The 16170-nt window shown below is 39.3% G+C and overlaps 1 protein-coding gene across 2 annotated transcripts in view; it reads left to right on the top strand.

Moving 5' to 3' along the window:
• Nucleotides 1-16170, top strand: part of EPHA3 (EPH receptor A3) — a 209107-nt gene that overhangs the window by 52749 nt on the left and 140188 nt on the right. For both annotated transcript variants that reach the window (XM_071564309.1, XM_071564300.1), the window contains exon 3: nt 9411-10071. In XM_071564309.1, the coding sequence (XP_071420410.1) occupies nt 9411-10071 (661 nt within the window). The remainder of the gene's footprint in view (nt 1-9410; nt 10072-16170) is intronic.

The raw sequence follows: 16170 nt of genomic DNA, 5'->3' as shown, positions 1-16170 counted from the left end.
TGTAGAACTCTGAAAATGAGCAAATGCCATTGCTCCTCAAGAGCCTTTGGTTGAAATCCTGCTTGAGTTACTTCTGTTTATTTATCTCATATTAAATTAGGCATAAGTTCCTCTTTCATCCCTGGCTTGATGCAGGAAAAGTAATTGTTTAATAATGTTTTAGAGCCTTGAGAAAGCAAGAGTATCTTAGCCAGAGGTTGAGAAGATCTCTGGACTGTCTCCAGAATTCCCAGTCTAATTACTTTCTTCTTGTTGAACTGAAATGAATTTATCTTTAGAAAATATGAAATGTCAAACTATAAGTTCCTGTATTAAACATATTTTTCAATTAAAATAACTGGAAATATGTGCATAGAACTAACTTTTTCTATAGTTAGGAAATTAATTTCCATAGAATTACAGTAAAAATAGAATAATTATAATTTCTCTTCTGACTCAGCAGTTGACAAAAGAAGAATAACCTTTTTGGAGGTATTTTTAGCTTAGCCTTTTAAGCATAATGACTCTTCTCTGATTTCAACGTGCTTAGTATTGAAGCCTCTGTATGATGGCTGGGTTGAAAAAGCAACACATGTATTACTTTTAGTTATTGTCTTTTTTGTAGTAGTTCCCAAGCAATGGATTGGAGGAAACAATCAGGTATATGTCATAACTATTTTTGTCTTGTAGCCATGAAAGGTGTGATGTCTGAGACAGGATTTCAGGTGTTGCTTTCTTTAGGTGTTTCCCTCTCCAGGACTAAAGAGGCAATTTTAGGAGGAAAAATGTTATTCTACTGATGACTTGGAAAATAATAACATTAAGGAGTTCACATTGTTAGCAGAAGAGCTGCTGATTGATCTATGAGGAGTGTCCCCATGGGTTTAATTAGTTGATTCTGAGCTGATTTAGGGAGGTGAGAACCATGTGAGTCCTCCTATGAGACCTTGTCTGAGACATTCAGTGAGGGTGAGGATGCTGCTTGAAGGGCCTGAATAAAGAGGCTGAAAGACAAAGTTTTTATAGGAGGCAGTGACAGTGAAATTTGTAGTTTAAATACCTCTACAGAAGAATGCAGCTTTCAGTGAAAGTAGGAAATGATGAAAGAAAAGAAATGCCCTTGCAAAGCTGTTATTAAGAAATGGTGCTAAAATAGAAGCATGGAAGTGATATGTGTGTAACTGCTTAGCTGAAGAATATCAGAAAAGAGCAGTGCAATATGAACTAAGTAAAACCAGAACAACCCAAATACCTCTAAATTATGGTAATTACACTGAGCAGGCTTTTATGGAATTGATTTTGGGCTCCAGCTGTCATGGAAGTTGTTTGAGATTGCAAATTAAATTGTTCTTTCATATGAAGTTATGAAGCATTAACTCTCTTTCACTCATGCAAATTAAACATTTCCATTTCTAGATTAGCTCTCCATCTGGGTTGTGCCAGGGAGCTGAAGGAGGTTTCAGTGCAAACAGGGTCTTAGAGAAGAGACAGAGTCCCAGGGCTTGCCTCTTGCTGTCTTCTGTGCAGGATTGCTTCCAGTGTTGGCATCCAGGGGCTCAGCTTGTTGGAGGCCACAGATCCTGAGGCTTTTCTGAGTCTGTGAAGCTGCAGGTAGAGAGTGTCAGCTCTCTGGATTTGATGACTGTTGAGTTGAAGGGGAGACTCCTACACTCAATCTGCTGCTTTAGAATCATAGAATTGATTGGGTTGGAAAAGACCTCCGAGATCATCAAGTCCAAGCCTTGGTCCAACTCCAGTCCCTTTACCAGATCATGGCACTCAGTGCCACGGCCAATCTCAGTTGAAAAACCTCCAGGGATGGGGAATCCACCCCCTCTCTGGGCAGCCCATTCCAATGCCTGAGCACTCTCTCTGCAAAGAATTGCCTTCTGCTCTCCAACTTCAATTTCCCCTGGCAGAGCTTGAGCCCATCGTGCCCCCTTGTCCTATTGCTGAGTGCCTGGGAGAAGAGACCAACCCCCACCTGGCCAGAACTTCCCTTCAGGGAGTTCCAGACAGTGCTGAGGTCACCTCTGAGCCTCCTCTTCTCCAGGCTAAACACCCCCAGCTCCCTCAGCCTCTCCCCACAGCACTTGTGCTCCAGTCCCTTCTCCAGCCTCGTTGCTGTTCTCTGGACCCTCTTTGTTACTCTTCTTTGTTCCTTTGGGGATGCTGCAGTGGCCTTGCCAACATCAAGTCTGCCAGAAAGCTGGAAATGGGGACACAGATCTTGGAGCATGTCAATGGGACAGCCCTTCCATTGCCACTGTGCTCACCTTCCACTCAGCAAGGAGATGACCTGCCTGGGAGAGGTCCTGCTGTTCTGCAATACATAGAATTCCTTGTGGGAATAAGTGTCATTTCTGGACTGCCTGGTGTGGTGTGACTGTTTGCTGGAGTTATCCATTTCCTATGGAATCAACAGCAAAGTACCCCCCACCCTGGAAACTTGTCTTGTCTTTCTACCTGGCCAATTTGTCTTCATTCCTGGTCTGTGCAAGGTGCTGGTTGAAGGCAATTTTGCTCTCAGAACAGCTGGTGTATCTTTTTTTTTTTTTAAAAAAAAAGCAAATATTGTTTGGATCAAAGACAAAAAGGCAGCTCTGTAAAATTTGCTCAGAACTCTGTATCCATCTTTGGTTTAATCATCAACAAATCAGATTTTCTGTGGGGAAGTAGTTTTATTTGCATTTGTGTTGCTTGCCCTTGTGCAGTAGTAGTGCCAATTATATTTATTAGCCCTAAATATTAAACAGCTGGAAGGATTCCATTGTATATAAATAAGACATTTGAGACCTGGAAGAATGCCAGTTCTGATCCAGCAGCTGGTGCCTTTTACAGTTCCATTCAGCACAACACTACTGAATTTCACTGTTCTTTGAGTGTTGTGTTAATGACAGCGGGAGAACGTGGGGTGGTTTGGGATTTCTGGAGGAATTGTGGAAAAATACATTGTTTGGAAAGACAGACTGGCAAGGAACTGCTGTATTAGCCACATGTTTTGTGCATTTTGATGGAAATACTTTGTGTTTTGCTGGCAAATAGGAAGTAACAAACTGCAGAGCCTTTTCAAATGGGAATTTTTAGGTGTTCCTGTGCCACAGGTGTTTTTCACTTTCTCCATTGCAGGGGTGTTTTCCCATTTAAGTAATTGTTTCATGCCTAAAAAATCCTGTTTGCTGATGCATCTGAAGGCATTTGCTATTTGGGATTTTTTGTGAAGGCATGATCAACTCCTTGTTAGAATCCAAGTGATAATTAAAGCAGTAAAAAAAATATTGCCCCGCTATTAATTTGTTTCCAACCTCTGCATCGGAAACTGGAGGCATAAATGTGGACAAGGGATATCTTTGTATTCACCTATCCAGGAAATAGTTTGGAGAAGTGGATTCTTTCTCTCACTGACTGTGCCATGAGCATTTCTTTGTCAAGGTTTGCCATCACTACTTGTGTGGTACATCCAGGGGTGGTGCTTTAGGTGAGGAATTTGATAGTGATGGAGGACTTGATGCTTTTTATTTTTATTAAATATTAACAGTCTTTTGTTATGAGCCATATAGCTGAAAGTGTTGTGTGTAACACGGTGTGAAATAATTTATTATCATTAAATAAAGACAATTTTTTTTCACCATATTGCCACATTCACGGTGTTGGATGAGTTTCCTCTTGGTTAGATTTTTCCCTGAGGAGCTACCTATTGTACCAAACAACCCCTTATTTCCATTTCTAGAACAGCTACACTTAAAGGCTGAGTCTTACCTTGTTTGTACAATTCTCATGGAGAAAGTTGCTTTTATGTTCATTGCAGATTTCAACCGTGGGGACTGTTGTGTTGAGAACTTCCCAAAAAATCTGCTTGGCCTGTGAGATAAATAAGATTGAAACCTGTTTCTCCATGAGAGATGCAGCCTAGAAAAAAAAATCAAGCTGTAAATGCTTTGCTTTTCCAAGCTGTGAGTGGGTATTTGAATGCTGGATTCAGATGCTTGTCAGAAAGTCAGATGTTTTCCTCACTCTGCTGACCTTTTCACCCCACTGTGATTGAGAGGATTTCACTTGCAGAAGGGTGAGAATCAGCTGTCCTCTCAGTGTGATGATGTAGAACTCATCTCTCTGGCAATTGGAAATGGGGGCAAAAAAGATGGAAAAAGATGATTTTACTTACCTTTGTGCAGTTTGGTTTAATTATTAGTTTAGTATTCCCATGATGAGGTCTGTCCTTCTGCATTCTCAGTATTGTGTTTTTGTGTGCTTGTTGAACAGTTGCATTCACTGACTGTCTGAAATGTGAGATTCCAATAATCATCATCATCTTTTTGTTTGCTTGACTAAATAGCAGAAGGCAGAAAGTGGGGCATACATGGGAACCCAGACTTTGGTGTCATTGCTCAGCAAAGCGGAATAAAAGTGATTTTTTTTTCCTGTCTGAAAACTGTGCTGAATTCTAAGAGCCAATAGATGAGAGAAGAGTCAGTTTTCAGTATTAGAATAAAAGTGGTTTTCAGGTAGAATTTGAAAAGTGGTTCTGTAGAGGCTTCTGTGAACACCTCATAGACAGTGAAAAGCTGAGGAAAAATAAGTTTTTAACTCTTAGTTTAGAAATAAGCAACAATTTGACTGCCCTGCTGAGCAAGGGTGGGACATTCTAGCACATGAAGTTGTTTTTGTGAAGTTTCAAAGTCCTGTCCCATCTGTTAGAGGACAGTTGGTCATCACCTAAATGGTGCTCAAACCAATTAAAACATCACATCAAGTTTCTTAATGGAGAATAAAATTGTAAATAAATATTGTTTCACTGCTGCCTGAGCTTGTCAGTGCAATGTCAGGGATTTAACTACCACACGTTCATCAAGAAGTTCTAAAACTCCATTTTCAGTTGGAGTTTTGTACTTTGAGGAGTTTTATAGCAAAGATAAAATGCAGGATTTTTGGAATCACGCAGTACTTGTTGTGTTGTAAATCACAAAATCTCCTTCAGTTTTACTGTGAACTTAAGATTTTAATTTTTTTAATATGATATGTAATAAGACAAAAATACTGATGTCACAGGCAGAATGAAAGAATTGAGGAGATCACTCATGTCCCAGATTCCCACACTGAGAGGGAACTTTTTACTGAGGCTTCTCATCACATCCTGGGAAATGTCCTACATTCACTTCTGTGCATTTCCTTTTGTAAAGAAATGGAAAGGAACAAACCAAAGCCAGAAGTCCAGCCCACTCTGCTGGATCTGTCCTGGAAAATAAGATCCTCTCTGGCCTAACTTTGTCAGTCAGGTTGATAAGGGCACAGAGTCAGACCCTCTCACTGGGGGTCTGGAGATTTTTCTATACCACTGAAAGCAACCTCTTTTTTTCCTGTCATTAACAGGATCCAAAGAAGATTTTAAAAATGAAAAGCAAACAAAAGGACACTTTTCAAAAGCCAAATTACATGCTGGGAAAGGAGTGGTGCTCTGGCACTTCTGGGCATGCTCCAGAAGTATTGAAGGTGCCTGAAGGCTTTAGGGTAATATGATATAAGTACTGTGTAATAACATAAATTCAGAAATGGTGTGTCCCACATCATGACACATTTTTATAAATATCTTCCTAAGAAATTTTGCATTTGTCATTCCTACTGGGCTGCTTGGAGGATAATCCTGTTCTCTCATCATTCCACTATTTAGGACTTGGCTGGTAATTTCCAGTCTCACCAGAGCCAGGATTGATAAATAGCCACTAATTTTGTAGCTGCCCAGTATTGGAAAAAAGGAATGCCAGTTGGGGCATCTCTGGATTGTGATGCCCCATGGACCAGAGTTACCCAAGTAATTACATGTAATCAAGGTAATAAATTAAGCCAGTTTCCTCAAGATGGGTCTGTTTTGTCCATGACTTTCAGTGCTCTCTCCCTGTCCTTTTCTTGACCCATGAGCTTTTGGTTGTATTTTCTCTCCCCTGTCCATCTGAACACAGAGAGTGTGGTTCTACAAAAGCAATATTTGGGGGGGCAAAAAAAGGTACTAAAACAGCACAACTTTGCATTAGACAGGACATGTATAGTCTTCTCTTGGTCCAAAGTGGGCATAAGTTCAGCATTTTGCAGCAGTAGAACATGGAACTTTTTGATTATGTTTGTTCAGAACAGATTTGGGCTGAGAAGTCCTTATAAAGGACCTTAAAATACCCATATTTTAGGCTGCTCTGTCAATGTAATATATAAGGATTTACAGTGAAGGACTGATTGCCTTTGAGCTCCTGAAAGCAACACAGGAACAACTGACAATTGCTATTAAATAAGAAAACATGTAATACTTTATTAACCAACATGAATTCTGGTTTATGATTTTCTCCTCCTTAATTTGATCCCTAAAATAAGTATTTCTCCTTTTTATTTTAATAAAAGATGTTTTTTAACTATTGTAACTTGGCAGAGCAAATTGAACATGAGTTGCAAATACAGAAGTAAAAATGAAAACAAGTACAAATATAAGTGTTTGAGAAGCCTCACTTAATAGAAAAAACTGATGGGTCATGGAAGGAAAATTGCCTCAGTGTTCTTGATAATCTATTTACTATGAGATCACTTGGACATGGCAATACAAAAGCTTACTGAGCAAAGTTGCAATGTATGAGCAATGCAGATTTATTGCTTGCTTTTTAGTTTGATCATAATTATTGATGTCCCAAATGTATTTGAGCCTGATACTTGCTCTGCTTTGGTTGCTCTTCTGGTAGTTTTGGTGATTTATTTAATCTTATTTTCTAAAGCCATGGCTGCAACCTCCCCATTTTTAGAACAGTTTAAGTATTTTGGCCAAGTTACCACCTAATACAAGAGTTGTGCTTCCACTCAGCAATTCTTCAGCATTACATGAGAAATTGAAATGTTATTGCTCACGTAAGTGGAGTAACACAGACTAAAATTGATTCCAAGAAATTTGAACTTCACTGAAAGTTATTGAAGGGTTAATTGCATGTTGTCATTCTGGGTGGAGGACATGGTGGTGGTGCTGCCTTTGTTGTGCAGGTCAGACATTTACACTCAGCTCTCTGTGTTGGATAAGAAACTTATGACCCAAAAAAAGTTGTGCTGAGACTTGTTCAGAAAACCAACATCTGCTGTGGGGATATTTTAAACTCTGCAAGATTTTGCTTTTATCTCCCACTGGGCATTTGGAATATGTTGGACTGATGAGAAATTATATGGAAAAGATAATCACCAGCTGACTTAGGAATCAGTATGAGCTGCTTAAAATAGTCATAAAATTGAGTATCATCATATAATCTTGTCTGGTTTCATCTGGTTGTTGGCAGTGAATTTGTATTTGCCCAGGTAAGACCTCTATAAATTGGTGCCCTCGGCTTCATTGCAGGTGATTGTGGCATCTGATGGCTCTGCACTAGGGTGGGATTTCAGTCAGAGGAGAGCCCTTCCCTCACTTTTGGGGAGCTGGCAGTGCTGAGTGCCAGGGCCCAGCTGCAGGCAGAGCTCCTCCCTGTGCCAGGGCTGCCAGTGGTGCCACCTCTCAGGTGGCCCTGAGCTCCAGTGCACGAATTTGGTCTCAGCGAGTCCCTGCACTGCAAGTTCTTTGTGCAGTGCAGCATGTTCTTGCTTGCTGCAGCATTTCAGCTGCTGCAGACACAGCCAAGATTGTGTTTGAAACTCTCTTGAACTAGTCAGGAAGAGATAAAACTTGTGTATAGTCAGATCTGTAAAGTGAACTACAATAAACTTTGTTTCAATTAAAGGAAGAGTATTTATACTGCTTTTATCTGCTGGTTTAAAAACATGATTTAAAATCCCATCTTCAGTGGTATGTGGACAATTTAGCTTTAGTTGTATTAAAACTTTCTTAAATCAGTTGGTTGGGACTGAGAACTCTCAGATGCTACTCTGGTGTGGCCACTTTTTTCCCTTTCTGTGTATATCTGTGTGATGTGCATGTATTGTAGAATCAAGGGACTGTAAACACGTCTGCACTTCATTTTCTTTGTGAGAATGGCACTTTCTGTGGTAAATGACAGTAAATATTTACTCTAAGTACTCTGATAGGATTTCTTTTTTCCAGTGATTGGTAAATATCCCTTTCTGGTGAGTGTGACTTTAGAAATCAGGTAGGACTGGTGTGTGAGTAATTAAAAAAAATAGAAAGTCCATTCCTACACTGTGGGGGTCAAGTAAGTCTGTCAGCTGATGGCTGCTGTAAAAACAAACAACTGTGTGTTCTTCCAAAACCATTTCAGTGTCAGAGCCTATATAGTCCACAGAAGAATCAATTAACCAAGATGTGGTAAGTTGGAAATAATTCTTAATGATTCTGGAAACTGGGCTGAGCTTGACTCTTTGTCCAGAGTCTGTGTATCCCAAGCAAAATCAGTTGTTATGCTCTGAATAAATGTAAAACTGTAACATTTTATTATGACCATATGGAATTTTGGTTGGAGCCATTGGCTTTTGTTTGTGAGATTTTAAATCTTGTTTAATCTTAGAAATACAACTCATTCTAACAGTGAAAATGTGGTGGTGTCCTTGCACATCTCTTCTGTTTGAGGTGAGTGTGGCTGCTGTAAAGACATGCTGGGATCATGATTGAAAGGACAGCACTGCATAGAGTTTAAGAAATCACAGGCTTTTAATAATGTCAAACAGCTTTAGCATCTCTTTTATGCCACTTTGAGACAACTTGGTAATCACTGCCTTATTAATGGTGAATTCTGTGTTCACTTAAGATATTTATGTATTTTAATAGTAAGAAACTGTGTACAAGTTCAACCTTTGTGATAAGCAAAAATGCCACAAAAAAAGAACTGCTAAGAGAAAGTTCTGGATTCTAATAGCAGCAAGGTATTTATTGACAACATTGGAGGCACAGCCAGTTCATACTGGGCAAAAACTTGCCTAACTTGTTTGTGGAAAATAAGCCATTTTATAGTCTTAAGTTCATAGTTAACATCTTCTAATTTCCATATTAATTACTGGGCGGAATCTTGGGTGGAACTTTCCTTTTGGCTTCAAATTTGGGTAGTGGTCTCCTGACTTCATCCCTTAGGGTGGTCTTGAAGCATCTTCATCACTGTTGGGCTTCTGCCTTTTCTTTGCTACAAAATCTTGGATCTTTGCCATTTCATCCTGTTGAAATGTCCAGCTTAGTTTAATGTGTGATTTCTAACCCATGGCACCCTGGTTTCTAGAATTACTGGACAATTTGTCCTAGAACAAAGCAATTCAGCACTTCATGCTGTTCAGCGGCCCTTCTGTGCAAACAACAATCTGCAAAGCAGTATTAGAAAATTTCACAAAACTAGGTCTTTTTTGGTCTCTTTTCTCTTTCACTTTGTCTATTTTATATTGATATCCAAGCAAAGTTATTTTTTGCTTTATCATCTGTATATGATTTTTTTATTGGTAAAATCATTAATCTTAAAATATGTTGGTTTTTTTTCCAGTGGGAAGAGATCAGTGGTGTTGATGAGCATTACACTCCCATCAGAACTTACCAAGTGTGCAATGTCATGGACCACAGTCAGAACAACTGGCTGCGAACAAACTGGATTCCACGCAACTCCGCTCAGAAGATCTACGTGGAGCTCAAGTTCACCCTGAGGGACTGTAACAGCATCCCTCTGGTCCTGGGCACTTGCAAAGAGACCTTCAACCTTTATTACATGGAGTCTGACGATGACCACTCGGTCAAGTTCAAGGAGCAGCAGTTCACAAAGATCGACACGATCGCGGCTGACGAGAGCTTCACGCAGATGGACCTGGGGGACAGGATCCTCAAGCTGAACACAGAGGTGCGGGAGGTGGGGCCCATCAGCAGCAAAGGCTTCTACTTGGCTTTCCAGGACGTGGGGGCGTGCGTTGCCTTGGTCTCGGTGCGAGTGTACTTCAAAAAGTGCCCTTTCACCGTCAAGAACCTGGCCATGTTCCCTGACACGGTGCCCATGGACTCCCAGTCGCTGGTGGAGGTGAGGGGTTCTTGTGTCAATCACTCCAAGGAGGAGGAGCCCCCCAAGATGTATTGCAGCACAGAAGGGGAGTGGCTGGTGCCCATAGGGAAGTGTCTGTGTAACGCTGGCTACGAAGAGAGAGGCTTCACATGCCAAGGTAACAACCCCCTCCGTGTTCCTGGTTCTACTCTTAACAGGGGCCCTGAGATCAGCTCAGTTGGTTAAAACTTGGCTGCAATAATGCCAAGGTCATGGGTTCAATCCCCTGTGTGGGCCATTGACTTAAGAGTTGGACTTGGTGATCCTTTTGGGTCCCCTCCAACTCAGAATAGTCTGGGATTCTGTCATTCTTCACTCTGTGTCCCTACCCTGTGCTTTGGGCTGGGCTCATTTCCTCCACATTCTTGGGAGGAATAAGTTAGTTCCTAGATTTGCCATGAAAATGGGTTTATTTCAAGTGTGTAAATAATGTAATTCGCTAAAAATATTTGATAAGAGTCAAGAACTGATTTTTGGTAAATACACCATGTAGCAAGTCTAACCTCTCTTACCACTCTTGGACTTCCTTTCAGTTCCTTTAAGTTTCTTTTCCTTATAATTTACTTAAATGCTTATAGTTTACTTAAATGCTTTGTGTCAAAATAAGTGACTTTTTTTGTGTGCGATTTTTTTTTTTTAACTTTTTGGCTCCATCCTACTTCAAAGGATGTTGTAGCCAGGTGGGGTTTGGTCTCTTCTCTCGGGCAACCAACAGTAAGACAAAAGGACAGGGGCTTGAGCTCTTCCAGGGGAGGTTTAGGTTGGATATCAGTAAGAAGTTCTTTACTGAGAGAGTGGTCAGGCATTGGAATGACCTGGCCAGAGAGGGGGTGGATTCTCTGACTCTGGAGGTTTTTAAGGTGAGACTGGACGTGGCACTGAGTGCCATGGTCTGGTGGTCACAGTGGGGTTGGACCAAGGGTTGGACTTGATGATCTCAGAGGTATCTTCCAACCCAAGTGATTCTGTGATTCTATGATGTATGACTTGCTCCTGAGTTTTGTTGATTAATTGGGATTGGTCAGAAAACAACATTGTTCCAGTGGCATAATTACTAAATGTGGATACATTTGGAAAATTAATAGTTGAACTTGAAAACTGCATTTTCATGAATACTCCTGTATTTAAGTCGAAGTAATTTTCTCCAAACTTTTTGTTTCTGCGAACTGTGGTTATGTGAATGCTCCCAAAACAAGAGTACACCAGGGATCTGGAGTTTTTACAGAAATGGTCTTTTAAATACTGGAGAAATTCATACTGTCTTGGCAAATTTTAATACCAATCTTACATTTTTATGCTTTTTGTAAAATTGCATTTGGGAGTTTTGTATTAATTGAATCAGAGTGCCTTAAATAGTGCTGGCTGGGGCAAAGGGTCTTCCATTAAATGTGTAAGTAAAAGTTAAAGAGGAATGCCCAGGAATCCCATGGGTGGAAGGAGCAGTATGAGATGTTGCTGGGGGTGTGTGTGTGTGTACAACAGAAATTTAATGTATCCTGAACCTGGCTGAGAGAGCACCTACTCCTATTTAATCAATCCTGCACCAATTTTCTTCGTGAAAAAAAAGTATTTGCTGGGGAAAGTAGGAGCCCACCCAACCACAGACAGGTAGCTGTGAGAATTGTTATTCTAAATGGCATGACTTGTTTTCAGAAGATGCCAGGGAGATGTGGGTGGAAAGGGTTCAGAGTGTGTTTTGTTTGATTTCGCTTTTAATAGATTTTAAGTCATTTTTGCCAGCAATCCATACATTGGGTACCCAGATCTAAGGATGTTTTTCTCAGGTTGGGTACTGATATTAAGAAAAACATTTTAAACTCTTCTGTTTTGAGCTGAGCTCAGGGGAGGATATTTTATTATTCAGAAATGCTTTATCAAGGGCCTGCTATAACTAAACATAGAAACGCTGTAACCTGACTGATACTCTTTTATCCACTCTCTATAGTTTTGCTTGTTACAGAGCCTGTTTCCTTGTAAATGTTTGAAAGTTGTTGGTTTACAATTTTGGTTACACATGAGCACAAAAAGAGAAGCACTCAAGAAAGCAACAGACCACAACTGGGCAAAATGGGAACAAAATAAAATATAAACTTACTATAAAGTGGTTCTCAATTGCTTGGTGGAGGCAAAGCAGCTCCTGCTGAGTTCTGCAGATATTAGGAGTGAGTTGACATGTATGTGTGAGTGTATTATACATGATTTGGAAGGCAGAAAATCAGACCATAGGATGACTATCTTTTTCTGTTTGTTTTTTTTTTTTTCCCCCAACTCCTAGCTTTTGTATTTTTTTTCTTTTGCTTCCTCACTCACTGTTGCTCAAGGGAGTGATAAATGACGAAGCCATTAACAACAGCAACAAGTCCTTCTGGTTTATTCTGATTTAACAGATTATGTTCTACAATCTTTTATTGGAAGTCATAATTATCAAATATTTTCAGTGTGGTGTGATGCAGGAGTAATTAGTAACAGAAATTATTGTCTTCCCAGCAGTTGAAAACACTTGGCAGCTTAGTGTCTGTCATGACTTGATTCTGCACTCAGGCTGTTTCTGGGTTTGTTTGTTCCCCTAGTGCTGTTTGCAGAAACAATGTCATTTTGCATTAGCAGGAGATTGTCACTGATGATTAAAATAAAGGACCTTAATGGTAAAACATCAGTCTACTTAAATTTCTTTAAGGACAGGTTTTTGTTGTTTTAGTTTGATTTGGGTTTTTTTTGTTTTGGTTTGGGTTTTTTGTTGTTTGTTTGGGGTTTTTTGGTTGTGTTTTTTTTATTCTTTTTTGTACTTGGAAAATTATCAGGGCACAGTCATGCCCCCAAATAACACAAATGGTACCAACTTCCTTGACTTCTTCCTTTACTTTGCACAACCAGGAAAAGTGAAGCTCAGACAATTTTTTGTACATGTAGATGTAAAAACATGCATGTTTTTATAACACATTTGTATGTACTCTTTAAAAAGCCAAGATAGGACTGCTGGCTTTACTCAGCTTATTGCTCCATGTTGGGTAGAATATTGTTCTATTCTGGCTCCTAAAAAGCATTTTCAGCACTAAGATACCCCCCTGTCAGTCAGATAAAGAACTTCACTTGGACCATCCTTGTCCTCTTTATTGTGTGTGTGTGTGGAGAAGTGATCTCTCAGAAACCTCACTTGGAGCAATTCTGGTATTTGTGGTACACTCCAGGTTAACAGCTTAAGCTGCAACACCTTCTCTAGCAAAGACTTTTGCACCTGCTCGGTGGTTTGGAGGGATTGGCTTTGCCTGAATTAAAGTAAGATGTGTCAGGGAGCAAGTTAGAAAAGCCACTCCTTCACACCTGTTGTCCCCCTTAATTAATACACATGTTAACCTACATTTTTATAGCATCTTTTTCTTAAAATTAGCGGGTTTTGATTTGTTTTAATTAGTGGGGGAAAATATCACAACTGGCTGGAACTACACCCTACATGCTTTCTGATAGTCTCCATCCTATTCCTCTGTCAAGAAGGAAAACTCATCTATTTTTCCCCATCAAAAAGCCTGACTAGGTCAGGTCAGAAGTTTCTCTGCCTTAGGATTATTCCTCTGACAGTCACTAATGGCAGATTCCTCAGGAATACCAAGGAAAAATGTAAGAAACTATTTAAATGCTGTTCTACTGAGTATACCTTTGAACTTCTTCCAGTCTACTGTTGACATTTTAAGATTTAAGATACATCTTGTAAAAAAGACCATGTGTATTAGGAACTAGTGATCTGTTACTAGTTAATTTGTCTGGTTTTGACTCATTTATATTTTTAGTCTCTAAGTGTTTATGGCAATGAATGTCATATTATGTGTGGAAAACATCACTTCCTTCTTTAAGTCTTCTGTTTTAGGGTAAGTGGGATAATAAGATTTTTATGTTCTTGTATAGTGAGAAAATAACTACTCCCTTTTCAACCTCCCTATTAATTTTCAAGGTCTCTTTCCATGTCTAATATCTCATCTCTAATACCTCTTTTCCCAGCTCTCCCGCTCCACTGGTGCCTTCCTTTTTAGAGGACAAATTGCTCTATCCCTCAACTCATCCTTTTTGGCTGCCTCTGCACATATTCAAAGTAAATAATGTGATTTTTTAGGGAAATGAGGCTTGTGTTGCAGTATTGAAGTTGCAAGTCCAGCAGGAGATTATGCAGTGGCAGAGTTTTGGGAACACTGCAAAGATAAAGCAAAGAAAAAGGAGCTTTCCCACCCCCTGCCCAGTGAGCGATCTGGGTGTGGAGGAGCCAAACTCAGTTGTGGTTTAAATGCTCACAATCTGATGGTTGATTAGTTGGGTTAATGCTATCAATATACATGGGAAAATTTAGGATAAATGTTAGGGAAAAAAATGTCTATAGTTCTGAAATGATCTAGAAGTCTTGTCAGAGCAATAATGGAAGCCTCATTTTGGGAGCTGTTTTTAAAAAATGCAGTAACCAGATGATAAAGGAAATCCTGCACAGACAGGCTTGGACTAATAAATCTTTTCCATCCTGAATGTGTCTTTTCTGTTGGTGGTTTATTTCATGCACTTCAGAAAGACCAGCTGGACATGGAGAATGTTATTTTTCATTGATATACTTAACTATCAAGGATGCAGAGGGCAATTATTTATCCATGTGGGAGTAGGAGTGAGCTTGAATATTCTTTTGAATGCGTCCAACAGGTGACCCTTTAGACCAAACCCAAGCTTTGTGGCTCCAGTTATCAAATGGGAAATTAAATTGGTGGATGCTTCAAAAAGCACAGAATAACATTTTCTATATGCCTCTGTTTCAAGGGAGAGTTCTAAATTTTAGGTGCTGGAATTGAGTAAGTCTGAATTGTAAATTTCCTGTGTAATAAAGTTGTAAGTTTTAACCATAAGTACATTTTCTATAACAAAGACAAAAAATGTAAAGCAACAGTTCTACCTTATGTATTTAATTTTGAGCTATTAATCAGTGGATTGAATGGGAGAAAAGGGAGGAAGGGGTAAAGGAGAGAGAGAGAAAGGTGAAGTTCACCCACCGTGCCTGGTTATTGCAAAAATGACTTCACAAGATTTCCCCTAACACTAAATTTTTCAGTGCTTCAAGTTGTATGGTGAGCATGTCCTAAATCATATTCTCTGAGTTATGGAGATATGAAAGGAATGCCCTCTCTGGCTGCTAAATCTGACCCATCACATACATTGCTTGATTCTTTCAGTGGGATGAATTCTGTACATGAGTCAAAAATGTGCAAGGTTTTTCTTCCTTAGTATTAAGGATGCCTTTCTCCAGATTTCTTTTTTTTTCTTCAAATAACCATTTTGTCTCTGCATAAGTAAATCTAAATTTTGCTTTCTTAGCTCAGTAGGCAAAAAGAAAAAAAGAAGATAACTTTACGTGTAAAGAGAAAAAGACTGTGTGGAACTCCTCAACTTGGTGCAAGTGAAAACAGATGGAAGACACACATGGTTGCTGCAACTGCAAAGAGATTTTTCCTTGGAAATAGCTGAGGGTTGGGAGGTGTAACTCACTGCACAAGTGTGGGTTTAACTCTAAGACTCTGCATAGCAGCAATTATGTTTAATAAAATGTAGGAACTGATCCCACTAAAATCAGTGGAAGTATCACTATCAAGGAAGTTTCCTTTTACATGAAATCTTTAAAAGTGATTCCGTTTAAAGCAGAGGCTTGAGGTGTAGCTTTTATTCCTTTTGTTTGAAGTATTGTTTTGATTTTAAGAAGCAAGAGAGATGCCTTTTGTAAGGACTCTGAATCTTTCAAGCTAGCAAACTAAAATGACAGCAGCTATAAATTATGAATCACTTTATTTGTAAAATATTCATTGTTTTTATCTACTTTATATTCTATAAGTACACAAACAGAGCATACAACCAAGGATTTACCTTCCTGCTTAGAATTGATTTAATTCTTATGAAATTTGTCAAAGATATCCAGCTGATTTTTATGGGAGAAGAATTATGTTGCACTGAATACTTCCTAAAGGTCCCAGCCAACTTTTTATGTAACATTTTCTGAGTGTTACTAATTTGAAAAATACTCTCCAATTTGTACATCATAAGAGGTAGATTTAAAATGCAAGTTTTTAAGGCAAAATTTATTTGGCACAATCTTATGGTTTGTGAGCACATTTGTCACACATCCTGAAGGAAAAAAAAGATAGAAAAGAAACCTTCTGGACAACACTGTGCACATTCTCATGGTAGAAAAGTGTTCTTT

Source organism: Pithys albifrons, chromosome 1 (assembly GCF_047495875.1).
Source record: "Pithys albifrons albifrons isolate INPA30051 chromosome 1, PitAlb_v1, whole genome shotgun sequence".
Taxonomy (NCBI): Eukaryota; Metazoa; Chordata; class Aves; order Passeriformes; family Thamnophilidae; genus Pithys; species Pithys albifrons.
The sequence above is the reverse complement of the archived record's forward strand: the minus strand, read 5'-3'. Positions and strand labels throughout refer to the sequence as shown.